Here is a 27,604-nt window from a genome sequence, read left to right as displayed (position 1 = left end):
TTTTATTTCTGTGCGTATATATATATTTTTTTTTATTGGATAAGTGTGGTTATATGGTTGAAATTAAAAAAAATCGTTCAACCTTTCCTTACATAACTACAAGCAAACATGTTGCAATTTCTGTTTTCAGTTGCGACATCGATTGCCATTTTGATTAAATCCTTTACGTTTGAGTTTATGGAAGCGGCATTGAGTACGTTGTTTCGTATTCTGCAAAAATTTGAAATAATTAATATGATATTGGGAAATAATTCGAATAGTGAGAAAAAAAAACCGTACAAATTAGTAAGATGATATTTGCGATTCTGAGTGTTCAAGAATTCAACGTCCTTGTCGATTTCGGACAGATAGTCCTTCTGGATTTCGCAAGTCAACCTGGCGACGCATCTCGGGGAGACGATCAATCTGTTGGTCGAGCTGTTCTTTTGTATCTGTTCGTTGAGAAAAAAATCAATATTTCAGTTGGTTTCTGCGCAGAAAAATTACACGTCATCGTATGTTTGAATATACCTTGTACAAGTTTCTCCTCAACATGTTCAAGATGTAATCCATTTGGTCGTCGGGCTGATGGTCGTATTGCATTTCCTCCGAGAAAGCCTCCGATCTCTTTTTTCTTCCGCCTACGATGCCAATTGGTAGGAGAACCGGATTTGAAGCTAACGCCGCTGCTGCTCCGATCAATGCAACACCAGCTAGAGCTTTTAACGCTACGGCCTTAACAGATAAATATAATTATTAATTTACGAATTCCTCGATCGATTTAAAATAGAAAAGAAAGGATTGTTTAACTTCCCCAGTATCGAACAGAATGTGCTCATTACTGTTAAATGATAAGGTGCTTATAATAGATACTAGATAAAGTTTTATTTAGCCCTTACAGATTCTAACAGATTTAGACTAGGTGGCACTAACATTATTCCGGATTTACATATGTCTATTTTTATGTTTCTTTCTAAATAAATAAAGATCGACACATATATAAGTCTTGCTTCAAGCTAAAATAATATTGGTGCAATCGAACATTAAACGCTTAGTTAATCGAAAGTAATTGGGGAATTTAGTTGTTTTTTGATAATTTTGTAAATATCTTTTTAATTTCGAAATCTTTAATATTTAGTATTTAATTTCTTTACATAAAAAAGTCAATGATTATTGTTAAAATATAATTCGATTTCAATATAATTTGCTATTCAGACTCAAAACAATAAGACAGGAATCTTAATATTGAATGATTAATGTAACCAAATGATGAGATAACCAGGTGATAATTTGCTATAATTATTATAATTAATTGATTAATTTTTGATAAACGACACGTACTGTATCGCAATGATGGTTTTTTATCGAAGTGCATATCTTGCTTTGCTTATTCTAAGTAGAAATGATTTTAAATAGGAATTAAAATGACAGCGATAAAAATTATAAATTAATAAACATTTTCTTACATTTTGTATCAAAATAATTATAAACAATAATTATTCTTCTAAGTCTGCTAGAGAATCAAATATATTTTATCCGATATTGTAAATTTCTAAAATTCCTAAAAATGTAATTTGTCTTCAGAATTGAAATCGCATAATAAGATGACAATTAAAGATCAATTAAAGTAATTAAATTAGCGGATTAAAATAAATAATATCAATCACTTAATAATTAAATTAAAATAAAAAAAAATATTTCATATAAATTTCTTTTATATTGCGTTAAATATGTCGCTGCGATAATGAATTAATTTATTTTATATAATGTTTTGAAGGCTCATTTTTATTTATGTAAGATTTATTCGATCAAAATATTTACCATATGAACAATCAGCAAATCTAATTATGTTTTAAAATAAAGCGCATATTAATGCACCCATTTCCAGTGTACCGCGAATAATTCATTGCGAAATTTAAAAAAATTAATCGACAAATTAATTCTCACTAACAATCCATAAGCGAGAATGACGGATACTTATCAAAATAAATGGTCATTTTTCGTGAAGAAATGAAATTATATGATGACAGTTAGTTACAGCAAAAGAGCAAAAAATGGGCATCGCAGAAAAGAAACAACAACCTGGATACTTGGAGACTTTCGAGAGGACTTTAACAAGTTATCGAATATTTCGATTTAACTTGTTATTTTTGAGAGTGGATTCCAGCAAACTTTCGATATGTATCCGTTACTGGCAGCTTGTCAAAATTTTTCTCTCTTCCTTTTTCGATTCCTCTATTTATATAAAGGTAATAAAATCGTGAAAAATATTCATCTCCCTCGAAATATACCCACCTTTTGCGCGTGAAAATTTCCGGGATGCTGTGGCACACTTCCGTCCGGATAAGCCGAGTCGCCAGGACCGAATTCGTCACCGTCGGCCAATGTTCCCGAAATCCCATAACCGCCGTTCGAACCTCCATATCCAGACGGCCTGCCCCCGTAGCCCCCGTGACTGCTAACGCCATAATTGTATCCTCCAGCATTTCCGTATCCCAAAGCGCTGGGTCTGTTAGCACTTTCACTTCCGTACACTGGACGCGATGGGTATCTTTTGTTTTCATCAGGAGCGAATCAAAATGTCTTTAATTTATCAAAACTTTTAGTCACGCATTTTCCTTAATTTTTCGAATTCTTTAAATATTTCCGCCATCAAGAGGGAAATTAATCTTTTCTGAATTAACATCAAAATGTCTTTAATTTATCAAAATTTTTAGTCACGCATTTTCCTTCATTTTTCGAATTCTTTAAATATTTACGCCATCAAGAGGGAAATTAATCTTTTCTGAATTAACATCAAAATGTCTTTAATTTATCAAAATTTTTAGTCACGCATTTTCCTTCATTTTTCGAATTCTTTACATATTTGCGCCATCAAGAGGGAAATTAATCTTTTCTGAATTAACATCAAAATGTCTTTAATTTATCAAAATTTTTAGTCACGCATTTTCCTTCATTTTTCGAATTCTTTAAATATTTACGCCATCAAGACGGAAATTAATCTTTTCTGAATTAACATCAAAATGTCTTTAATTTATCAAAATTTTTAGTCACATATTTTCCTTCATTTTTCGAATTCTTTAAGTATTTACGCCATCAAGAGGAAAATTAATTTTTTCTGAATTATCAAAAGTGTTTCGTAAAATTCGTGGAGATTAGCGAAAGGAAGGAGGAAGTTGAGAAAATTCACCTGTCTCCCGACTGACTTCCCGCGTAGGTTCCGCTTCCGCCTTCTCCTCCTCCAGGTCTACCGCCGCTTCCGGCGGAACCTGAGGGCCGACTTTGCGTCTGCCATCCGAATCTGAAAGGAAATTTCGCGTTCTAAAATTTTTATGTACGTACAAGAGGTAGCCAATAATACATTACTTACCTGTCAACAGGATTTCGCTCGTTATATTGAGAAGAATAATGTCCGATCTCCAAAGGGACTTTGTTGTAATTGTAATCCGGTCTTGCAGGTTCGCTGGTACTGTATCTGCGGCCGCAGCAGCTGGAACTTGCAAGTAAAAACGTTCCACATATAATTCGTTGACAAGTCAGTTATTAACTTATCTGTCATTTTTATTATCAATTATTATTATCAATTTATTGTCAATTATTAACTTATCTGTCACATTTGGAAAGCTTAAGATTTAGAGATTTAAGGGGGAAACTAAAAACTACGGTCACAATTCGAAGATGTTGACTTATCTCTGTCGAGACTCGAGTCGCGATGTAAGACGGTTCTCGGTTTCTTGTCCGTTTTCCTTTCCTCCTCGCTGTTATTGTCTAGGATATGCTGCGACGAGTTTTTCGCGCGAGTGATATTTTCCAGAAGTTTATCCTCCGTTTCCACAGAGTGTTTCTTCGAAAGTTCAGTTGTCATCGGGAATTCACTTTTCTCCGCCAGTGCACAATAAACACCGAGGATGAAGAGAATTAGGACGTGCGTCATCGCCGCGATAAATTAAAATGCGAATATTTAAGACGGTTTCTTCTCAAGCTACAGAGAATACAGAGAAAGTATCGAATTCGCGGATAATCCTCGGATAAAAATCATAAAAGTACGACGAGCGTTCGCTTCAACGAGATGACACAAAAGTAACTCTCTAATTTCCCAAGTTTCACCTATTTATATAGCGGTCATGCTTGGGATCCTACCATAAATTCACCCTTCAGGGACGAGCATGGGATTTTTCTGTGATAAAATGTAGGAAAATAATAACAAAATATTAATTCTGACATTTGTTTCTTTGCATTTCTTTTTCCAATCATGATAAATTTATTATTATAATTGTATAAAAAGCAACAAGAGGTTAAAAAATAAAATTTTATTACAAGAATTTAATATTTTTGCAGGTTTTATTTATGCCTACAAGTTTTGATTTTATTTATTAAATATTTATTTAAACAATATGTAAAATTTATATTTGTTTTTTAATTATTTGAAAATAAAAATTAATATAGTAATAGTACAACATATTCCTTTTCTGCTAATGATTTTATAGTTTTTTAATTTTTATTTTTGTGTTATAAATATTTTACAAGCAAACTGTATAATTTTCACATGGAATAATGCAACTTTAGTTGCGTCCCTGAAGGCACAATGTGTGACCAAACGTCAAGCAGGGCAGAGCGCTAGCGAAAATAAAAGTGTCGCGAGTGAGTCAACAATCGTCACGCTAGCACATTAATTAAGATTTCCCATTGTTATTGTTTTCGTTATTCGCTTACGAAACTTGACAAAACTCACGAGACGAGATGGTGCCAATAGATACCTCGCGTCATTAACTGTACTTTATATGTCTTCCCCTTTTCAGGAATCCCTCCAATTCAATCCCACTTTCTCCTCTATAATTAATATTTAATTAACGCTATTTTCGTGGAAAATCACACAAGCCTCGAATACTTTTCTTTTTTCATTTTTTCCACTTTCTCTTTCGTTACGGTCTTCAATCTTTCCGAAAGTGTCTGTCAGCAAAGATTAAAATAAACCTAAGATCTTCTTTTTTACGATGAGAGGGATTTAAAACAACTCGTAGAATAAGATATTTGATCCACCGATTACCAAGTTCGAGAATAAAGGAGTGATAGCCAGGTTCGAAAAGTTTCGCCAAATTGACGATTGCTAATTTCCTACTGTGTGCTTTGTTTCTCTTACTGGATTTCCGTTGCGAAATGTGAACAGGACAATTTGTTCCGCCTGGACGTTCGTCAGTGTGACGAACAACCGAAATTATGCGAATACGTACCGCATTCATGAGTCCTTATTACGTTAAACTACAAAATTTCTAACAACGAGAGAGAGCTCTTGTCGAATCACTAGTGCTGCCCCAACCTACGGTTGGCAAAAAGACGGAGGGAGTATGCGTTTCACCGAGCTCGGATTGATTGTAACGGATATTCTCGATAACTATGATGTAATTCGATATCATCTTTTGCACATCAATTTCTTATTAATCAAGGAAGGTTTCAAGCATATCTTGTCTCGACTTTTAGTAATCATTACTATAGCTTTATAAGTCAATGATCAATTAATTTAAATTATTAATTATTAATTAATTTAAATTTTTTGGTCAGTTATAGAGTCTCGCTAGCTGATGAAGAATGTTTAGAAAATTCAAAGCACTAGAGATGCGTTTCATTAATCTTCATGCGAGACTTCAAGCAGGAAGGAAGGCGTATATTACACTTGGATTGTGCCGAGTATGTGTATCCGATGAACTGCAAGAGCTAGCACGAGAGACGCGAGCATTAATTTAAGTAAAACCGACGAGGACCCGCGCGAGGGTCGGCGGGGCCGCAGTGAAAGAGAGAATCCGATTCCGTTCGAGGATGCTGGGAACGGGACATTAGAGGGCTAATTTAAAAAATAGAGGGGGAGGCTGCCGCGCTTAGGAGACGAAGATGACTCTCGGGTACGGAAGCGGGATAGGAATAGAAAGGGGGAGGAAGGTAGAGAGAGAGAGATACCTGGGGGGGTTGCCCGTAGAAGATACGAGAGACTGCGACGGGATGGAGCGAGAGCAGAGTAATCAATACGCATTCACACGCGGTGCCTTGCATACCCGGGTTTCCATGGGAACTGACGCCCACGCATGCGTCGGTCCACGGGATGCTGCTGTACCAGCGAGATTGTACGGAAGTCCAAGTCAGTCTCGCGCCAACCATTCCATGAGCGAGAGAAGCCACGAGCCACGAAGATCGGCGAAAGCATGAAGAAGTCTCTTTACAGCTGTCTGAACGATACACATATTTTAATTATATAATATGTTATATAATAATTATATAATATATAATATAATATATAATAATTATATAATATATTATATAATAATATAATAATTGTATAATTATTACATTAATATATTATAATAATTATATATTAATGAGAAAAATAAGGAAAGAAAATGATAGATTTAATAGAGAAATGAGATACTGAATGAATAAAAGCACTCTACAAAATATGCTGACAAAATTGCAGAGAAATTATTGCCTGGCCAATGTGATATCCGCATTTATATTACATGAAGAACGATTGGCGCCTCGGATGTTAAAGCGGATGATAAACCAAATCGTACGTACGTCGGGGGGAGGGAGAGGGGGTCACCTTGGTCTCTCCATCGTCGTCGTTCGAAGGGTTCATTCGGTGCAGCGTTCGTCCGACGCTTGTATTCAACTCTCCCACCCTCACTCGATGGCGCGAGGGGTCGAGGGTTGCTGGTTGCGAAGCGCCTGCGCCGAGTCCCCAATGACGGACTCGGCTAGGTAGGTGCTCGACCCTGGGACGCAGTTTGGGAGAAAACAAGCGGCGAGTAGCCTGCTTTTCTCCGGGTGACCCGTGGGTTCTCTTCTAGTCATCAGAATCTTGACAAATGGGCAGATTGGTCAACGAAAATCGGGAGGGAACGATGCAGGCCTGATGCGGCTGGAGCGCGTGATGTGTTCTAGTCGATGTGGAGATGTCCGCGAGGTGGTACTGAACCAGCTGAACGATGATGATACGAAGCTTGGGCGCAGCGGATATAATAGCGCGAAAAAAACTGACGTTCGATAATACGACGCGCGACAGGGGTTCGTTGAACCCTTTCGTGAATCTGGGCAGTTGCCGCCGCGGTTGATTCGAAAGCCTCATCTCCAGAATGATGCACGTCGAGTGATCAATTAGGATTCTGCGTTTTCTCTGTGAACGTTGAATAATTTCGAGATATTGTTAAAGGGACCTTCGTCCCGTCTCGAGTACCTCGGTTTCCAACGGAAAATCTTCGTAGATCTTGTGTCGCTATCAGTGCAGCTGGATGCAGCGTCGGGGAAGATCGTGAGAAAGATGTATGAGACTTTTGTGTGGTGCAGCGTGTGCTCTAGCAGCTTTTAATCGTCGATTGCATGTGGGTCACGAGTTGCGTTTGCCACGGCTAACGAGATAGAAGATTTACCGAGCCAAGAGGTAAGCTTGTTAACTGGCGGCAGAATCGCTGATGCAAAAGTGAATCGTACAGTAAGATGGATTCGGGTATTAGTCTGAAAAAGGAAGCTTTATATGCAACACATGCGCAAACAAATTAATCTCATCGATGTAGAGTAAAGCTAAAATCGATTTTCGCATTAATTCGATGAACAGATTTACAATATAAGATTAATCGTTTTCTGTCAAAGCTCGAAAAAATTTATCTGAATTTAGATACCTTTCTATTCTATCCTATAATTTATTAAAAGAAGAGAAAGGGACCTTCGATAAAATTTATTGGCCGAAGGAGATGTATGTATCTCGTAATTATGTGATTTTATTCGAGACGATTGAGAGTTTAGGGTAGCTTCAATACATCTTTTTTAGCGAGTGACATAGAAAAATCTACTAATGAATGATAAAGAATCTCAATAGGAGAAAAGAGAGATCTGTAGGCAGTATAAATTTTTATCAGGGCAAGTCACGTGGCAAAGTAGCTACTTATAATTTCTTAACCTCGTGGAAAATCAATGTTCTTTATGTACTAGCAGCTATACACAACGTTACGATGCATCTTAAACTCTTCTTACGGTAAATGCATAAATTAATGCAATAAATTAAGAGAAGAAAAAAAATTTTATTTCAATAGACATCGAAATAAACGTGCACGTTTATTTGAAGACTTTCATCAAATGAGATTATATGGTATCGCCAAGTTAACTTTGCAATTTACATAGGCCGTGCGTTCGCTACTTGAAATTTAAATAGAGCACTAACGATGAGCGTCCCTTAAGATATGCAGCAGATTAGAGGCTGTTCTTTCCGGCACAAAGGGATCGGTAATGAGAACTACCGCAGTGTTTGCACAAGAATCTCGCTTCTTTTAGCAGCGGTCCTTCGTGGGTTGCACGAAACGCAGGGGCGTTCGCCCTCTCGAATTGTTTAAAGAAGAGAGCGTTTATGTAAACGCTCCAAGTAAACTCAGGTAGTCGAAATAAATTCAGAGTTGCGACGGTGCCGAGTAGGAAAATTTTGAAAAATGTTGGACTACTTTGCGTAATCAACGAGCCTAAAATTAAATACGCACTCTCTGTGCATTAATATTCAAGTGATCTCTCTATATCATGTACTTCTTGATGTATAATGCATTTTAAAATGGTAGCTTTGCTATAATTATAAATATAAAGCTTGTCGATCAATATTATTATTATTATTATTATTACTATTATTATTATTATTATTATTATTATTATTATTATTATTATTATTATTATTATTATGACTCTTATTATTATTATTATTACTATTATTATTATTCTTATTGCTAGTATTATTATTATTACTATTACTATTATTATTACTATTATTACTATTACTATTCCTATTATTATTATTATTACTATTATTATTACTATTATTATTATTATTACTATTATTATTATTATTACATAATAACATTATTATTATATAATAACAATATTGATCGACTGATAATGGAGTAATCAAATTATAGTTTTATTACAGTTTCATTTCTGTATAATCGAGTTTACATTTTATTAGATTTTTAAAAAAAGCACTACAGAGTCAAGTCACTCTTTTCATTTCTCTCGAAAAGAAAAATCGATCGAGTACTGGAGTAAGATTTTGAGAGACAGTAGTTTACATAACGAGCTTAAATTATATAAATACACTCTCTGTGCATTAATATTCAACTGATTTCTGAATCATATATTTTTTGATATATAATGCATAAATCGCTAAGCTATAAATCGCTTTGTATAATCGAATTTACGTTTTTAAATTTTTAAAAAGTACCGCCTACAGTCAAGTGTTCTGTCTTCATCCCCCTTGGAAAGAAAAACCGACGTATTGATCGATCGCCGGTTTCATCTTCGTGACATTCGATGTCGAGCAAAGACTCGACTAAATTTCGATCCCTTCCCTTTGCCGACTCTTTAACTCAACTCTCACGAGAGGGTAACGCCATCGGAAAGGGGAGCGAGTCGTCTTCTACGTCTGTTGCCCGCGTGACTCTCTAATCTAAGCTGGTCTCTTCGCGGTTAAGGCCTTGTTCTCTCATCAAGAATGATGGGATATTTATCAATTGAATAGTGCTATAGCAGCGTTTGCCATTTCTTTTGATGAAGAACTCGTTCCTTTGATGAAACAATTATGAGCTTGATATTTCGAGCTTATTAGATCGCTTTGCTTTCGAGATGCGTCTACTGTAAATGAAAAAATTCGCTTTATAATATCTTATTAAAATAAATTGTTCTTAAAGATGGCTTGTAATATCATTTAGTATACGGTTTTTAAATTTGATCACGTTGCATGTTTTATTTAACTTATTTAATAAAAATCACACAAAAAAATACACAGATTAAGATATATTTAAAAAAACCATTGCAAATTATAAAAATGATGACTCGTCTGTTTTATTTAATTTCTTGGAGATAGTGCACTTTATTTAAATGTCAAAAGAATTCTTCAATTCTTTCATTTAACGCATTTTTATCATTTTCGTTTGTCAAGAGATATATTTCTATGATTCTCGAGAATTTCGCGTCAATCAAGCTCGACGTTGGAAACCGAGATTCTGACATTCGGACAGCTCGGCTGGAATTTTTCCGAGAGGAAAGGATCTTCGGGTTTCGTTTTGCGTATCGTACAAATCCCGAAGTCGATCCCGTGAAATCGCTGAAAAATTGCCGTGACGCGCGTTTAATCCCAGCTTTTGGGCCGAGCCTTTCGTATAGCGAGGGGGTGCAAAAAACACCGACGGCTCGTCCCGAAATCTGCGGATGGGACATTATCGCATGGCATTCTCTCGCCCCAAACCGATGGAATCCACCGATATATTCAGATACGAGTGTGTACGTGTGTGTATATGTGTAACAGCTGCTATAAAATCTTTACTAGCAATATATTCCGTATTTTGAGAGATCCTGCGATAGAGAAAAGAGGGGAGGGGAATGGGGCGCTGGCTCACTGATCTGTGAAAAATACGAGATAAAAGTCGACATACCGATAAAAGTTGAAATAATCCGAACCGCTTCGAATCTTCGATCACCAAACGTCTCGCTAAAAGAACTGTTTCTGACGATGCGATTACAGTGATATCACGTTTAAATTTTCTTGTTATTTAATTTTTCAGAAACTAAGAGCAATTCTCCTGTTCTTTCTAATAAATTCTAATAAAAAAAATTCTAATAAAAAATATACTAATAAAAAAAATATTTTATTAACATTTTTTTTACAATTGGAAAATAAAATAAATTGTGAAAAATCTTATCAGGGTAAAACACGCTCGCAATTTGTACTCTCCCTGTGCGGATCCTTTTTTTCCTCTTCGACCTGTGGATCCACGTTGTATGAAACGAACTTTCCCATTGGGAAAATATTGCATTTATATCGCGATGGCCTACCTCGAATCGCATCACGAGAGACTATGTATTGCGTGAGGGTGCATTCGTCCTCGAAACTCAATTTCGCAGCTACTATAATTGAATCTCGAGCTCTGGCGTCGGATATAGGCGGAAACTCAGAAGGCCAATGTCGAAGGCCGAGCTCACTTTCTTCGACTAATTGAATCTTACATAGGGTGCTGCGCGACAGACCGATCGTCGGATATCAAGACACATTTTGAGGAGAAAATATTACGCTATTAATTAATTACATCGATCAAGAAGCATAAAATATACTCGTATTTTTTGTGAAAAAATCTCGTAAAATATACACATATTTTGTGCGCTAAAAATCTCGGAGAAAAAGCTGGAGTTTCTACTGAAAAAAACCGTTGGTAAATCGAATGAAGAAACTAGGGACGCGGAAATTGATTACCTTGGAACTGATGCACGAGAGATGTATTACTAATGCAACAGCGTCTTGGGAATGGCCGGTGGCGATCAGCAATTCCCTCGTTTTAAGAGAACGATCTACAAATCGTTGCGTCTGAGCAGTATTTCTTGAAATCCAATCAATGTCTCACTTCCTAACAATTATTCCAGAAAGTATGGCTCCGATAAAATGTGATCGCGTGACAATTGTCGACGGAGCTTCCAGACAGATCCGATTAATTATTTGCCTCGACTCGGTAAATATTGTCTTGCATTATGCACCCTCCGTGAAAATTCGATCCTCTTGGATTATTCGGGATTGCATGCATTGTAGATGTCTCTCTTTAACTATCACTCAAATTCTAATCGAATGCATTAAAATAAAACATGCTCATTGCAAGGATAAAGGCAAATTGCAATCGATTTGTTCGTTACTTAAATCATCAAGTATAAAGACTCGATAAAGAGTTTGATGACATTTGACAAGGTACTTAATGTCTATTATTTTATCCGCTATTTCCGAGAAGGGCAATAATTCTGCAGAGAGAAGGAAACATCCGGAAACGCAGGAAAATAAATATTACGAAGACTAGAAGGAATCAATACTATTATTACATAGCCATCTCTCTCCAGATCAATGTATCTATTAAATTAAATTCTTCAAACCTCTTTTTGTTAGCTTAAAAGAAGCGTACAGTATTATTGACATTTTTAATGAAAGGTATTTAATGATAATAAATGTTCCTCTCTCCGACGGTGATTCTTCCTTCGATACAACATAATCCACTCGATAAAGTGATATTTATATGTGATATTATTTTTTTCAGGGAGAAAATGTGGAGTTCGGTTACCGCAGCCGGCACCGAAAATGGACCGGCACCACCTTCGAGGAGCAAACATAGCGCTACCTTACTTGCGGGTCACGTGTATCTTCTCGGAGGTAGAAATGGAAATCTGCCGCTCAAAGATCTCTGGCGATACAGCCTTGGTGAGAATCTTTACAATTTCTTGCATTTATATATATATATATATATATATATATATATATATATATATATATACAGGGTGTCCCAAACCACCCGTACACCCCTTTTAAAAAATAAATAGTTTTTATCAAAAATCGCGAACAATTTTTAAGTAAATCGGGTACGCTTTATCAAATGGTAATATTTCAACTTTTGATTCCGACCGGAAATACGCCATCCGGATCGGAAGTTGAATTTTTTAGGGGAACATAATACTTTTTATTACAGATTCGAATTGTACGTGAAAAAATAAGAAACTTTTGTATCAAACGCTTTTTCTGAAAGTGCCTCTGTCAATCTTAAAATTGACCTTGAAAGTAACTGTGATGAAATTTCAAGGTCAATTTTAAGATTGACAGAGGCACTTTTAGAAAAAACGTTTCATACAAAAGTTTCTTATTTTTTCACATAAAATTCGAATCTGTAATAAAAAGTACCATGTTCCCCTAAAAAAATTCAACTTCCGATCCGGATGGCGTATTTCCGGTCGGAACCAAAAGTTGAAAATATCCACCATTTGATAGAGCGTACCCGATTTACTTAAAAATTGTTCGCGATTTTTGATAAAAGTCATTTATTTTCATTTTAAAAGGGGTGTACGGGTGGTCTGGGACACCCTGTATATTGACGTCGTATATTATTGTTTATGATCCCAATAAACACCAAGTAACAGCTATATAACTGTTAGTTATAGTTTTCTACTCGACAATATAACTGTTACATAACTGTTATATAATTGTTATGTGTTAAATAACAATTATATTGTTGAATGAGAAATTATAACTAACAATTATATAACTGTTATTTCGTGTTCGCTAGGATTTATCATTCATCACTGGATCTTTCGTTATGTTATTTTGAAGATGTAGAAAATTTAGAAGAAATTGATTGTAGATATAAATATATAAATATATAAATATATAAATATATATAAAAAGAGGGAGAGAGTAATATGACGATATTTGGCAGTTTGAAGCACGCGATACAATACGAACATCGTTTCTCTGACCAGCGGCACCCCATCGCATCCGCCGACGCACCCCATGGAACGAGGGTGCGCGACGGAATTTGAACGGGGTTCAGTCTGATCAATAATGCACCATTATTAAAGCCCACGTACATCAAGTAAATCCGGACAGACGATACTCCACAATTACGTGGTGTTTCCACGGAGATCAGACATACGCGAATTAATTGCGCCCGCCAGCCATAATCGGTGGTTTATCTACGTGACATGGGGAGAGCTTCCTCCTCTTTCCTTCTTCCAGCTTTTAATCATTCTCTAAGCATATGGAGAGATGTCAATGTCTTATGTCGTTTCCAAAAAATTATTGTCGAATCAGAACTTTTTTGTTGCGTATCATGCATAAAAATGTATTTTTTTATTTATTAAAGAATAAACGCGGGAAAGAAAATTCTTTTAGTACACAATAAAAAGATACATCTACAATAAACCTATAAGATAAAAATACATTATAAAGAAGGTAATTAATAATGAAATTAAAAAGAGAAAAATTTAAATAAAAGAATATTTTTGTAAATAGAATTAAACTATAAAATTTAAATATTTGAATTAATGTTCAAAATATTTTGATTAGACAAATAGACAAAATTAAATCAATCATTTAATTCAATAATTATTAAATCATTTAATTAATAAAAAACAAATAACTGCTTTATTTGTAGCAATTTTATTACTGGTGAAAGATTACAAATGTTAATTATGTTAACGAAACAATCGCGAGAAAGACACTGATTTATAAAATGCAGTCAATGTCAGGCGGGATTTTTAATCAGAAGATATTGTTCGGCTGTGCGTGGGTGAATGTTAAAATAGCTTTGAAAGGGTTGGCACTTCATTTTTCGGGTCAAACAATGTGTTCTCAGCTGTCTACCCCTTGAAGGTCTATATCGCTCAACTCGATTTTGCAAAAATATTGCGATAACCCGAAGAATGACGAGAATACTTTTGAGTGGAACTCAGTTTTTGTTGCGCCTTTTTTTATCATTAAAGTAGAGGAATAACTGGAGGGGGCAATTCCTGAGGGATGAGGATTGGGGCGGGAATATATATCAGGAAAGATGTGAGAAAATTTAATTGGTGGAAAAAAAAGAAATGTTGGAAAAAGAGAGATGGAAGAAATATAAAAATTAATTTAATGCTCGCGTATATATTTTTACTTTTATAAGAACAAAATTTCAATTTTTGTTTATTTAATATTCTTTTACGAGAAAAATGTCTTCAATATTCTCGCTCAATGTTTTGAAAGTATTTATCGAGACGGTGCTCTAATAGCTAAATTGTTTGTACAAAAGGCACGTAGACCCTCTTGCCCCAAAACGCCGGAGCTCTCCTGCATCAAAAAACATGCTGCAACTTCTACAGCGCATGCTTCTAGACAAAAGGAGATATTTTTTCGCCGAAGGTAGATACGACACGTGTACCATGTAATCAATGTCGAGCATCTGTAGTATCGTTCTAGCGGCACTGAAGGTACTTTGGTCGGCACATTACGGTTCTTACGAGACTTTGTCCTCGAGCACGTTTCAGTAAAAAGCCAAAACATTCGTGGATATCCATTTTCGTAATAAACGTTAATGCGAATGTCACTTACAAATAATAATATTTTTTCGTTCTTTTATTTATTTTGTATTTATTATATTATATTCATTATTTTATATTAATATATTTTATATTAATATAAAATAATTAATATAATATATTTTATATTAATATAATTATTTATATTATATTAATTATTTTATTATTTATTTATTATTATATGTAGATGTTATTATTCGTCTCTCAAGACATGGATGAATAATAAAGCTGCAAGATGGAAGGGAAAGAACGAAGACTAAGGGATAAAAAGAAAGGCGTAAAAAATCTTAAGGGTGGTTGCAAAAATAAGAGAATATAAAAATAATTCTTTCTAAAAAATAATTTAGAATCTAAAAAAAGATTCCGATCATCTTTAATAAAAAATTCTCCCTTTTTTTTCTCTTTTTCTTTTTATCGTCTCGAATAAGATTTAAGAGGAGGCTTGAAATGAGTTTAATATACGAACAGAGGGAGGAATAATTGACGAGTGCAGCAATATTTTTAGTTTCGCTCCGATATTTAGTACATATGGAAAGGAAATATATTTCTCTCGTTCAATATAAAAAACGCAAATTTATGCGCTCCTTGGCCGAGCTTCTTCGTTTTTATATTTCCTGGGGGAGCGCTGGCTTCCTTTGCACGATAGCTCAGATATCTGTTTTATTAACTAGGTCGGGCAAGATGAGCAGATTTTTTTAAATATTCTCTTTATAAAGCTTTATAATCGAATAGTTCTCTCCTTTGAATCCCCAGTTCTCTACTTATTTTCGTCTTGTATACCTCCCTTTAACTCGCATGCAAAACGCAGTTATCAACTTCACAACAAGGAAATATAGCGTGCAAACTTATCGCTTCATAAAGTACGAGAATTACATGCTCTGTAACGCGTGTCGCGGCTCTTACTGGGCTGAAAAGCATTCTCGCACCCTGTGCAATCGAAAACTGGGACACGGGTTATACGCTGCGTAAAATGTAACGAGAGTGCAGTAGAAAAAAAACTCGCTCTCTTGCATTCTCGTCCATTTGTAACCCGAAAATGTCGCACCCGGAAGTGACTCACACGTTTCTCTTTCAGCGGAGAGCAAGTGGGAGGAACTGCATCCAGGGGGTGAGAGACCGCCGGCTCTTCAGGAACACAGCGCGGTCGCTTACAAGGATTGCCTCTACGTTTTCGGAGGTGAACTGGGCTTCTCTGCCGGAACGGAAACCCCGCTCTGGGTTTACAACGTCAAGGTAACAATATGCGAATATTTGTTGATAAAAATCGTTGATAAAAATCAGCGCTTTCGATAACGATCGTGATAACTGATATCGTATCGCTTTGACGAGGCTCTCAAAGATCCTCTTCGCGACGAGGGGAGCGAGAAGAATCGCACCCTCGAGAAATGTCACTTAATCGATAACGTCAACGGCCGTGAGTTTTGCACGTCAGTGTGTCACTTGCCTTCCTTGTCTCTCTGAAGTGACACGCAGAGGGAGGTGGTTTCGACAAGCGAGTGATAAGCTACCGGAAGGAAGCTTGTCCGACCAATAGAGCGATTCTCACGCGGATCGAGCACGTGTAGAAATTCTCTCTCTCATCTACCTACTGTTGTACAGTTATCCTATTGTTCTCCTCGCGGTGTCAAGCACTCCTCGGGGAGGATAATAAGCACGACGCGAAACGAGCAATGACACGGGGTGGTTGGCCTCTTCCGGTTACGAGGGAGACGTCCTGTCTCGCGTGCGGAAAATCAATCCTACGAAATAAGTAAAGAAGCTCAAAATCGATGTAAACAAAGTGATTCTGTGCAGATATCGATCAAACTCGGTTTATGAAAATATGTTTAGTAATTTGCTATTCTTATAGAATGTCTACTCAAATCTTGTAGAAAAAGTTCCCTGATTTTTCAAATATTATTTATTATTTATTTATTTTTCTAATTCTTGTTTTTCGACTTTGGATGAGTTCAATTATCCGGTTACAATTATTTCCGGTTACAATTAGAGTTGAAAAACAATGAAAATGAATGAAAATAAATGAATGAAAATAAATTAAGATAAAACACAATCGATCATTAAATTAAGAATTCAATAAAGTAGAAACAAAATAGAGACTAAATTAAATTGAACTTTGAACTTTCATTAATTCTGAAAAGCTATATAAGATCAATACATTAGCTTTTAAATTCTAAATTTTAAATTAAATTCAAATTTTATATCTCGCTTTCTTTGATATTTTTAGTATCTTATTTTGATTTCTTTTCCATTTTAGATTTCTTCAGCTTCGATTTCTTTTGTCTCCTCTTCCGCAGATTTTTCAAATATTTTTAAAAATTATTCAAAATTTCAGATAAAAAAATATTTTAAAGATTTTTAGTGAATCTTTCTAAAATAAATTTTTTTATTGTGCATTTTAGTAATTTTCAGTCATAAAAAGGAAAATACATAGCTTCTTAAATTTCAATTCATGCTAAATTTGTAAATGTTCTAAAACAAAAATAATTGAATAATTTTTGTAAGATAAATATTTTTTATTTATATAACACATTTTCATTTTTTATCACTAAAATTAAAAAGAAAGGGTAAAGAAATAAAGAATATATACTGCATTTAATATTTCGTAAAACACTGAATATACAAGCAGAAGTAAATATATATATATTTTTTTAATGCATAATTTACTTATCAACTGTTTAAAATATGAAAATAAAATTATCAAAGAGAGAATTTCTTACAAAATTCTTGATTTTTCCCGATCCAAAAGAAATCCCTAAGAAACCCAGGCTTTCCATAATTTTACTGAAAATAAATTTCTTATATAAGAGCTTCATAATATTTTATTAATTTCAACAAAGAATTTTGTTTTTAATAGAATCTATAATAATGTTACAAAAAATTTGCGCGAGCAAATACGCTACTTGTATCGCGGATACATAATTTTAGAGAGGATAAGATGATGTTTTATTATTATATGATTTAATCAACGTGTTGATTGAAGTGGTTATATCATGATTTCAAAAATTGATATATATATATATTTCCGCAAATTTAAGGGAGCGGCAAAGGCATTGATGCGCGATATTGTCAATCAACTTTGGCATAGTCGTCCAATATTGCCCTTCGTCTCGTTTGCTAAATCGAGAGGGTGCAGGCCCTCCTTCTGATCACTAAAACGGCAATGGCGGCTGCCTGGAGGCTGCCCACCGCCTCATCTAATCAGATCGCACGGTCGTTCTTAACTAAATCTTGATAACGAATTCAATGCGAAATTTCTGTTGGCGGAATGTGCTATTTTCGCGAATAAGCATTCCGGATAATATTTTATAAGATACCTCAAACGATTATTTTTAATGCAAAATTTCGTCGTACATTTGTAGACAAATTTGTAAGACATCGGAGGCTACAATCATGACTATGTTATATCGAACACTGAATTTTCTTGTCTGGGAATTGGAACTTCCGTTTCAACCTATTGCGTCCATTTGTCGAGAGAATGTCTATGTAACGCTCCATTCATGTCTCGAGAGAATGACAGCAATGCATTGACATCGATGATGAACGAGATATCTTCCCGGTGAAACACGCGGTTCATGGCATTACTTCCAGTAGTTCCGGAGGTATTGGATTGCAATCGATCCATAGATATAGTCGCAGTATCAGATCTCAAATTAATCTCGACGTGATTAATAATGTCTTAGCAATCGTCAAGCAATTTTCAGCTAATGGATATGTAATCTGTGATAACGAGCTTATATAATTTAAATTATCATCAATATATGAATTACAAATTTAATATAATTATGAATAGAAGAATAGTAAGGAGAAAATTTTAAATTTCGAAAATTCCAATTTAATTTTTTTCAAATAAGATGAAAAAACCCAAAAGAAATTAAAAATGAATTAATTAATATTAATTCTAAAAAAAGAGACATAAGCATATTTTATATAAATTACTAATGTAATAAAATTCAAGAAAAAAATATACTTCAAAAGCATAGAAGAGAGTCTCACAGATAATGTTATAAAATTTTATGATGATTTCTCTATTTTTTTTTTTCTCGTAGTGTTAACATTTGCTGACACAGCCTCTAATTTCATACAATATTCAGAGACTACCCACCTTTCGCGGGACCTTCAAGAGCAATTTAAGTCGAGGGTGGTTTTTGGCAACAGCTGGTGTTAACAGGCTTTCTCTCTGATTCGTATCCTTGAAACCAGCCAGAGTTTCAATCTCCCAAGGGTAACGTCACTCACGTGGCGAGGTATTAAAAATTAATAAGCCCGCATAAGATGCGAAACATCACGCGTCATCGATTCAACGTCCATTCGTTATTTTTTCATACGAAGATAAAGGAGATAAAAATTTTTTTATTTATGTCAAGAGATCCCAAGCTCTCTTAAAAAGTTATTATTATTCTTTATATATAATTTAATATAAAATCAAATAAAATAGTGTAATTCGTCTAATCTATAATTTGTCATATATATGTTATAATTTTATAAACTCATTCAAATTTCATCAAATCAAATTCAACAAATTTCTTATTAAATTATATGATTTTATATGAGATTGATTACACTGATTATTCTTTTTCTCAGCAATAACTAATTATCTCTTTCGCGAATAAGGTTCATTCATCATATTATTTTGACAATCTGTTACGTAACGATTTCTGTGGTCTGGGAAAATATAATATTCCTGGATCAAGTAAATATTATTTATATATTTATTTTATATTTACTATTTATTATTTATTTTATATTTATATTTTATTTTATATTTATATATTTATATATTTATATATTTATTTTATATTTATTATTTATTTTATATTTATATATTTATATATTTATATATTTATATATTTATATATTTATATATTTATATATTTATACATTTATACATTTATATATTTATACATTTATATATTTATATATTTATATATTTATATATTTATATATTTATTCCATATTTTCTTGATATAACACACATTTTTACATAAAATTTGACAGCTGCGAGTAGTTGAAGAGAGAATTTTTAAATAAAATAAAGAAAATGTCTCAAACTATTTTTTTCAGTATCAATCAATTTCGTCTCGTGTAAAGATTTTTTTGATTGGATTACTATGATTACTCTTTTGGTCCATTTGTTTTTAATCGTTGGACCGTGGAGGAGAAATACAAGTATGTATTCTTCCTCCGCTGTTCCTGTCTGTTCGCCGTGTATTATTGAAATCCGCGTTATACGGATGCGTCAGGCAAACCTGATTGGTTAAGCTGGAGGGGTTGCTCGGCATGTTCGTTCTCTCCCTCTCCCTGTCTCCTTCACTTTCCCTCTGAACTTCATTAAAACACTCCCTCGTTTAAGCGGCAGATGGAACGTGGAAGAAAACGCGCGTATTCTGCAGCATATCTTCCACTCTCTGTTTTTTTTTTATATCTGAGATTCGCGAAGAAAGATTATCTTTGAGGTATGCGAATGATAATGAAAGTTATGTTGTTTTCGAGATAATAAATAATGAGATTAAATTTGTTAGCTTTTTTTATGATTCTTTTAGCAACTTTTTTGTCAAAAATCTGCAAGATATCTCGTCTCATTTTCGCATATGTGAAAGATATATTCATGAGTTTGTGAGATATTCATGTCTATCCCGCGGGCGATAAATATATTTATAAATTTCTCGAGGCGAGATGGACGCCGCTGTCATTCCTTTGATATAGCAATCAGAAGTCTCTTGGACCTCCAGTTGCGGAATAATATTTACATTGATTTTATATGTGCTTTTGGGACATATGTGTGTGTACCAATGTATGATAAAATAGACATAGACATAAAATACCTCTCTAAAGCTGATAGATTAAAAGGCGATCTGGTTAATCTCTCGTCTCTTAAATAAATCCGAGAAATTATTATTAGAAATTTATATATTTTTTGTAAAATATATATCTCTAAAACTAATAGATTGGAACGCGATCTGGTTAATCTCTCGTCTCTTAAATAAATCCGAGAAATCTTTATTGGAAATTCATGTATTTTTTATTCTTAAACTATTTTAAATTAGAAATCCTGTCGAATGTATTTAGGCAGTCACATGACCCACAGAAAATGTTCATTACTTTTGTATTCCAACCTCGATTTCGAAAAAAATGCGATTCATCTTCTAAAATATCGGTTAATATGTACATGCGAATTTTCCGCTAGATTGAGCGATAAATCTTTTCCCGAGCGGGGAAAAGGGCTCGACGTATTGATTTCATCGATATGTGTAAATATAAAGGATATGCCAAGAGTAGTCTCTTCTGACACGCTTTTCATGGAAAATGTTTCAAGGTAACAGCGCGGTAAAAATAAATCTGCTTATCTCATCTATCTAATATAATGATACATTTTTGTGAAAATTAAAACTTGATGTACATGTCTTTGAAAAAAATCTTTCCACTATCGTATACACACATAAAGTGCGATATAAAACTCCATCTGAAACTTAATAAAATATTTCCGTCATATATATGTAATTTTGTAAAGAGATTTGATGATGAATCGAATAATATCTCTTATTATTCCGTCTTCAAGCACGATATATCATCATAATTTCATAATAGATTCACGTTATAGTTTTAGTACCAGTGATTTTGCATATTGCATGCATTCCTTCATCCAGCTGCTTTCCGTGACTGGATGAAAGCTTGAGTTATGAATGCGTTTCAGTTAAAATATTCAATATGGGGGCGTTTTGCGTTTCTGATATACAGCAGTTGCCACGATATCTTTACAAACTCGATTCGTAGAAATAAATATCGTATGCACAACGAATTATTAACGCGATTAAATATTTATTTTATAATTAAATTTGCAAAAAAACTGAGATAAAACGCCTTGTTTCGTTCGATTTTACTAGAAAACTTATGAATCATGTATTAACTACACTATAAAAATAGTAGGAAACTCAAATTAATTATATGCACGTTTATATTAACAAGTAATTAAGCGAAATCCTACCATAACGCGTACACTTTGCATGAGATATTTTCCGGAATTCGCATTGCAAACTAGTAAGAGCGTAATTCCGCATATCTATTCAGTGGCTGTGGCAGCGACGATTATTGCAGCCCCACGGGTTAAAGCCGAAGCTATTCAGACGGCAAAATTGGAGGGCCGCAAATTAGTGGCCTTTATTCCTTTTGTTACTGGCCGCCCTTAATTCATACAACATTCACGAATAATGAAAATGCAGAAACGTAATCTCACAAATTTGTCTATAATTATATATATATAAAAAAAATTAATTTCTTCGAAATAAAAAATGAATATATACGTAATGAACCGTTGAGCTCCATCTGTGATTTTTTTAGACGAATGTATGGAGAAAAGTGAGAGCTCAACGGGGTTGCGCGGTTCCTAGAGGCCGAAGAGGTCACACAGCCTTGGTACATCGCGGACAGATGCTCATATACGGCGGTTACCAAGACTTACGCGGCAGCTCCTCCGAATTGTGGGCCTTCCATTTCGGTAATTGTCATATGTATCTCGTAAATAACGACAACTCGCTAATTCCTGCAGCGGCTCTAACTCATTCGACCTATTACAGAGACGGAATCTTGGCACTTGCTCTCGTCGAGCGAGAGCGGACCGGCAGCGAGGCACAAGCACTCGGCGGTTTTGCACGGTGACGCGATGTATATTTATGGCGGAATGACGGATCTCCAAGAGAGGAACGATTGCTGGCGATGGGACGTCAACAGCGCCTCGTGGTCCATGCTGAAGAACAAACCAGGCCCTGGACCTCTTCATGGCCACGCGGCGTGCAGACTGCCAAGTTGCATGCTGATCTTTGGGGGTGAAAGTGGCGGTTTGGCGACGAACGAGCTTTGGAGATTCCATTTTGGTACATATATCGCTTTATATATCATTATAAAATCTTGTGATAAATGGAGGAAAGAAGTATAAAATTTATCACTCTGTTTTTGCTCTACTAATTGAAAGCTTAGAATGAGAATATATCTACAGATATTTTGAAACTGCATTTATTATAGATTATATATTATATTTTTCTTAATATTATTTCAGTTTCGAGTCTGCTTTTAAAGAATGCAAGGTCCTATAATATATATATATATATATATATATATATATATATATATATATATATATATATATATAAAAACAAAAATTATATAATAAAAATGTAATAACAAAAATAATAAAACGAATTTAAAAATTTATAAACATATTTAATTTATACCAATTTAAACGTAAAAACGAGCAAAGCATTATACATTCATTTATAAATTAATTATCAAATAAAATATAAATTAATAATTAAATTAATTATCAAATAAAATAGAAATTAATAGTCAAATTAATTATCAAATAAAATATAAATTAATAATCAAATTAATTATCAAATAAAATATAAATTAATAATCAAATTAATTATCAAATAAAATATAAATTAATAATCAAATTAATTATCAAATAAAATATAAATTAATAATCAAATTAATTATCAAATAAAATATAAATTAATAAATTAATTATCAAATAAAAAATAAATTAATTATCAAATAAAAAATAAATTAATAATCAAATTTATATCAATTTTCACATATTGTAAAATTTATTTGCTGAAAAAAAGTTTGCCGGTTTGAAAACCTGTATCGGTTTTAACAACTTGTTTCTATATAATTTTTCACGATTTTTACAAATGAAATATTTCGACACAGGTACAGAAACCTGGGAAAAGTTGTCAGTGCCAGGACCGAAACCACAGCCGAGGGCGGAAAGCGTCGCCCTCGCGGTGTCCGAACTATTGATTCGCGGAACAAGCATGGACAATTCAAAACCGAGGCCGAGGAATCAAAGGCCCAGGCTTTCTAGCAATAGAATGTCGCCGAACGAGATCCCCTCAGCCCGCCAGAGCTTTCTCAAGGAAATTTCCAAATTATCGCAAATAAATCTATCGCGGCTCAGTCATCCGACGAAATGTAGTTACACGGTTCTCAGTGGACACGATGATAACGAAGAGAGCCCTCAAGAGGTAAATAAGCCACCCAAATATGTTCCCGATAAACGATAAGCAATCTTGTGTCAATTAGGCCTGCGCGCAGGCAAACACGTACTATCCTTTTCAGCAAGTGGACATCGAAGTCGTGGAGCCATCCACGGGGATGGTAAAGTCACGCAGTGCCAATACTCTGGCTCGTCGAAGGCAAAAAGTATCGGAGGGAACGACGAGGACGGTTGACGTCAGCAATATCAGTAATACTAGCGGTTCTGGTATGACCAGAGATCCTATTTCGGTGCCAAATTTTCGTGCTTTGACGTTACCAACGCCGGTTCTCACTCCTGTAGAGGCCGCCAGATTAGTCTTCGTAGATCCGGATGAGAACAGCGACAACGAGGAGCGTAAGGAACCGCCTACCTCGAGACTCATCGAGGTTCAAGAAGAGAGGCGGTAATCATCTATACAAATAATCGTGATAAACGACCCAACAAACACCAAGTAACATTTATATAACTGTTAGTTGTAATTTCCTACTCAACAATATAACTGTTACATGTTATGTAATTGTTACATAACATGTTATGTAACTGTTACATAACATGTAACAGTTATATTCAGTTATATAGTATTTATACAGTTTATCAACAATATAACTGTTACATGTTATGTAACTGTTACATAACATGTAACAGTTATATTCAGTTATATAAGTTATATAGTATATATTCAGTTATAATATATTCAGTTATATAGTATTTATACAGTTTATCAACAATATAACTATTACATGTTATGTAACTGTTACATAACATGTAACAGTTATATTCAGTTATATAAGTTATATAGTATATATTCAGTTATAATATATTCAGTTATATAGTATTTATACAGTTTATCAACAATATAACTGTTACATGTTATGTAACTGTTACATAACATGTAACAGTTATATTGTTATATAAGTTATATAGTATATATTCAGTTATATAGTATTCAGTTATATAGTATTTATACAGTTTATCAACAATATAACTGTTACATGTTATATAACTGTTACATAACATGTTATGTAACTGTTACATAACATGTAACAATTATATTGTTGAGTAGGAAATTACAACTAACAGTTATATAAATGTTACTTGGTGTTTGCTGGGGATTATTTAATTTATTAAATATCACGTTATACATTTTACATTATTCATTTATTGCAGAGATTTCGCGGCCGTGCACCAAGCTTGCCAGCCCACCCGCGGTGACAGCTACAGTTCGCACCTTTACGAAGCCGCTCTGCAAACGCCAAAGACTCCAACGACGACGAAGATCCCGACGTCGGCGTCCGTCAGATTCGCCGATCTCGAGGAGGGCGAGGAATCGACGTCGGATTACGCGAGTATCGAGGCGAGGAGCCCGGGAGATCCGCTCGCAGACGACGACTGGCTATCAGGAAAGAGATCCAAGCCGCACAGGCCGATCGTCGCCTCGTCGACGATACGGGAGGGTCAGTTCGGTTTCTGTAACCCGAATTACCTCGGCCTGGACGAAACGAGGAATCATTATCATCACCATCACCATCATCATCACCACCATCAGCAGCAACAGCAGCAGCAGCAGCAACAAGATGGAAAATACGCCAAGTTGCTCAATAGTCCGCCCGATAGCGTGTTGGAAGACGAGCCTGGCAGGTCGGCTTCGCAGACCTTCGCGGAACTCTTGGAGCTTCAGGAGATCAGAAGGGTGCCGCGGGCGCCACCGAAGAGCCTGCCGTTAAGTTCGCCGTCGAGAAGAGCGGTGAGCGCGTCGAGGGCCGAGAGGCAAAGAGCGAAGGTGGCGGCGGTGGACGCGACTGACGCGAAGACCCCTTCCTACGGGCCGGCGCCCTTGTACGTTTTTTTAGTCGGCGGCAAAGAAAAGGGTCAAGTCACGGTGTTCGCCAGACCGGTCTCCCTCTGGAAGCTACAGTTGGCGCCGCATATCTTCTAAGGATGATTGATAGTCCGCTTTAGTTGAGTCATTCGCGCACCGTTAATGATAAGAAGAAGCCGGATGCGAGAGGAGAGATTTAGGTGATGATTAAGGCAAGCGTTACGGGCAGTCCAATTTTCGTTGACGTAGCGTTTCATAGAGGGATTTTTTCTTTTCTTTTTTTTTGATCGTGTAAAATCGTCGCTCGATGAGATCGATTTTTCGAATGTTTATTCTCTCATTAATTTGATTATTAAGGTTAATTTTATACGTGCGTTTTTCGTTACGAAGCAAATACGTTTTTTGTATATAATTGGTTGAGATTGTTGACTCTTTTTTCGTTCGTTAAAGTTTACTTGATATTTATATTCACATCCTTGCAAAAATAGGGAATCGAAGTTTGACGTAAAAAATGAATAGTGTTTCTGGAAAATACCGTATATGTGTTGAAGCGCAATTAAAAATACATATAAAAATAAACTTTATCGTGCAAAAAGTAAAGAAACCTATCGTAAAAGGATACGTAATCGATGGGGGTTGAGAAATAGAGAAATGTTCATTTTTTTATTTAATAATGCGTTGAGATAGATAGACTAATATTAGATAGATAATTATAAAATATACGTATCTCTCTCTATAATCTAGAAATTAAATTTACAGAAAATTATTTACTGCAATATTCCTATTTAATATCTATTACACATCTCTTAATTTTTAATATCATCATTTAATGGTTTATTGATGACTCATAATTGTAGAAAACGCAGACTTTTATTTTTTCGATGTAAAGGATTAACATTTTCCTACATTTACTAATTTCCAAATATAAATGTGTGCGTCGAATCAATATATTCTTACTGTTTACGAGGAACGTGCATATTTAAGATAAAGTCGTAAAACACAATACTTGTGAATCGTGAGTTCATATTGAACTGGCTGATTCGAGTGTTCTTCAATGTGAGTTTTGTAAAAAGATAGATGTTCAAATAGAAGCGCAGATCAAGTTGGCGGCCGATCATCCCTCAATCGTGACTAATCGTGATAAAAATGCAATTTATTGATATCGTGTGTCACAATTCTATATTTATTAATTTATTCGTGAGATAACGAGATATGAAACTTTCCGATCGTTAAGACTTCAAATTATTCGCTAATCAACACAAGACAAAATCGACTGACCTGATCTGCGCTCGACTGCTATCGAATGCAAAAAACTCAATGTGCGATAAGGATAAGATATGAAGTAGAATTAGTGTGAGATTCGTAAGCTTATAAAAATAGGATCGAAGATATCGATCGAGGTTTACGATCGTCTCGTGATTGTTGCGCTTTAGAGATTATTATCTGACCGATTCTTCTATTCTCTGCAGTAAATAGATTTTTATAAAGAAATTCTAACTCTTTTTCCAATTTGAGATTCAAATCAGTCAACTGTAACTCTTTAGGAAACCGAATTTACTGTTCTAAGAATCGAAGAAACGCTTGCAAGATACATTTTTGATCTCGAAATTAAAAAGTACATATATAGGGTGTCCCAGACCACGCGTACACCCCTTTTAAAATGAAAATAAATGGCTTTTATCAAAAATCGCGAACAATTTTTAAGTAAATCGGGTACGCTCTATCAAATGGTGATATTTTCAACTTTTGATTCCGACCGGAAATACGCCATCCGGATCGGAAGTTGAATTTTTTTAGGGGAACATGATACTTTTTATTACAGATTCGAATTTTATGTGAAAAAATAAGAAACTTTTGTATCAAACGCTTTTTCTGAAAGTGCC

The 27,604-nt window shown here is 34.7% G+C and overlaps 2 protein-coding genes across 6 annotated transcripts; one reads left to right on the top strand and one right to left on the bottom strand.

The window, feature by feature from the left end:
* On the bottom strand, positions 1-6,624 carry LOC145966681 (uncharacterized). 3 transcript variants are annotated; one of them, XM_083090965.1, is made up of 8 exons: positions 6,569-6,624; positions 6,027-6,197; positions 3,350-3,475; positions 3,170-3,280; positions 2,275-2,530; positions 511-714; positions 280-431; positions 1-210 (listed from the first exon to the last, which is right to left on the bottom strand). In XM_083090965.1, exons 2-8 carry the CDS (start codon positions 6,173-6,175, stop codon positions 78-80), a joined length of 1,131 nt encoding a protein of 376 aa, XP_082947091.1. In that variant the 5' UTR covers positions 6,176-6,197; positions 6,569-6,624; the 3' UTR covers positions 1-77. The 3 variants fall into 3 exon arrangements, with proteins under 3 accessions (XP_082947091.1, XP_082947090.1, XP_082947092.1); XM_083090964.1 differs by having other exon boundaries at positions 6,544-6,597; XM_083090966.1 differs by lacking the exons at positions 6,027-6,197; positions 6,569-6,624 and adding an exon at positions 3,666-4,120.
* Positions 5,545-27,604, top strand: LOC145966680 (uncharacterized). 3 transcript variants are annotated; one of them, XM_083090961.1, is made up of 8 exons: positions 5,545-7,405; positions 12,069-12,229; positions 15,944-16,101; positions 22,204-22,360; positions 22,440-22,736; positions 23,575-23,888; positions 23,947-24,305; positions 25,070-27,604. In XM_083090961.1, the coding sequence occupies exons 2-8, from the start codon at positions 12,076-12,078 to the stop codon at positions 25,836-25,838; spliced, it is 2,208 nt and encodes a 735-aa protein (XP_082947087.1). In that variant the 5' UTR covers positions 5,545-7,405; positions 12,069-12,075; the 3' UTR covers positions 25,839-27,604. The 3 variants fall into 3 exon arrangements, with proteins under 3 accessions (XP_082947087.1, XP_082947089.1, XP_082947088.1); XM_083090963.1 differs by having other exon boundaries at positions 5,546-7,405; positions 23,983-24,305; XM_083090962.1 differs by having other exon boundaries at positions 5,546-7,405; positions 23,959-24,305.

This window comes from Camponotus vicinus, unplaced genomic scaffold (assembly GCF_025532165.1).
Source record: "Camponotus vicinus isolate PSW18456_S1 unplaced genomic scaffold, iyCamVici1.0 SCAF_2, whole genome shotgun sequence".
Taxonomy (NCBI): Eukaryota; Metazoa; Arthropoda; class Insecta; order Hymenoptera; family Formicidae; genus Camponotus; species Camponotus vicinus.
Note: the sequence above shows the minus strand (reverse complement) of the source record. Positions and strands in the feature narration are given on the sequence as shown.

What these genes read in the sequence shown, in the direction of transcription:
- LOC145966681 (XM_083090966.1), bottom strand. Translation starts at nt 3,913, where the DNA reads ATGACGCACGTCCTAATTCTCTTCATCCTCGGTGTTTATTGTGCACTG. An exon ending in TCGAGTCTCGACAGAGATAA is followed by an intron (nt 3,476 to 3,665) that starts GTCAACATCTTC and finishes TTTACTTGCAAG; the next exon opens with TTCCAGCTGCTGCGGCCGCA. An exon ending in GAAATTTTCACGCGCAAAAG is followed by an intron (nt 715 to 2,274) that starts GTGGGTATATTT and finishes TTATCTGTTAAG; the next exon opens with GCCGTAGCGTTAAAAGCTCT.
- LOC145966680 (XM_083090961.1), top strand. Translation starts at nt 12,076, where the DNA reads ATGTGGAGTTCGGTTACCGCAGCCGGCACCGAAAATGGACCGGCACCA. An exon ending in ATTGTGGGCCTTCCATTTCG is followed by an intron (nt 22,361 to 22,439) that starts GTAATTGTCATA and finishes GACCTATTACAG; the next exon opens with AGACGGAATCTTGGCACTTG. An exon ending in GCTTTGGAGATTCCATTTTG is followed by an intron (nt 22,737 to 23,574) that starts GTACATATATCG and finishes ATTTCGACACAG; the next exon opens with GTACAGAAACCTGGGAAAAG.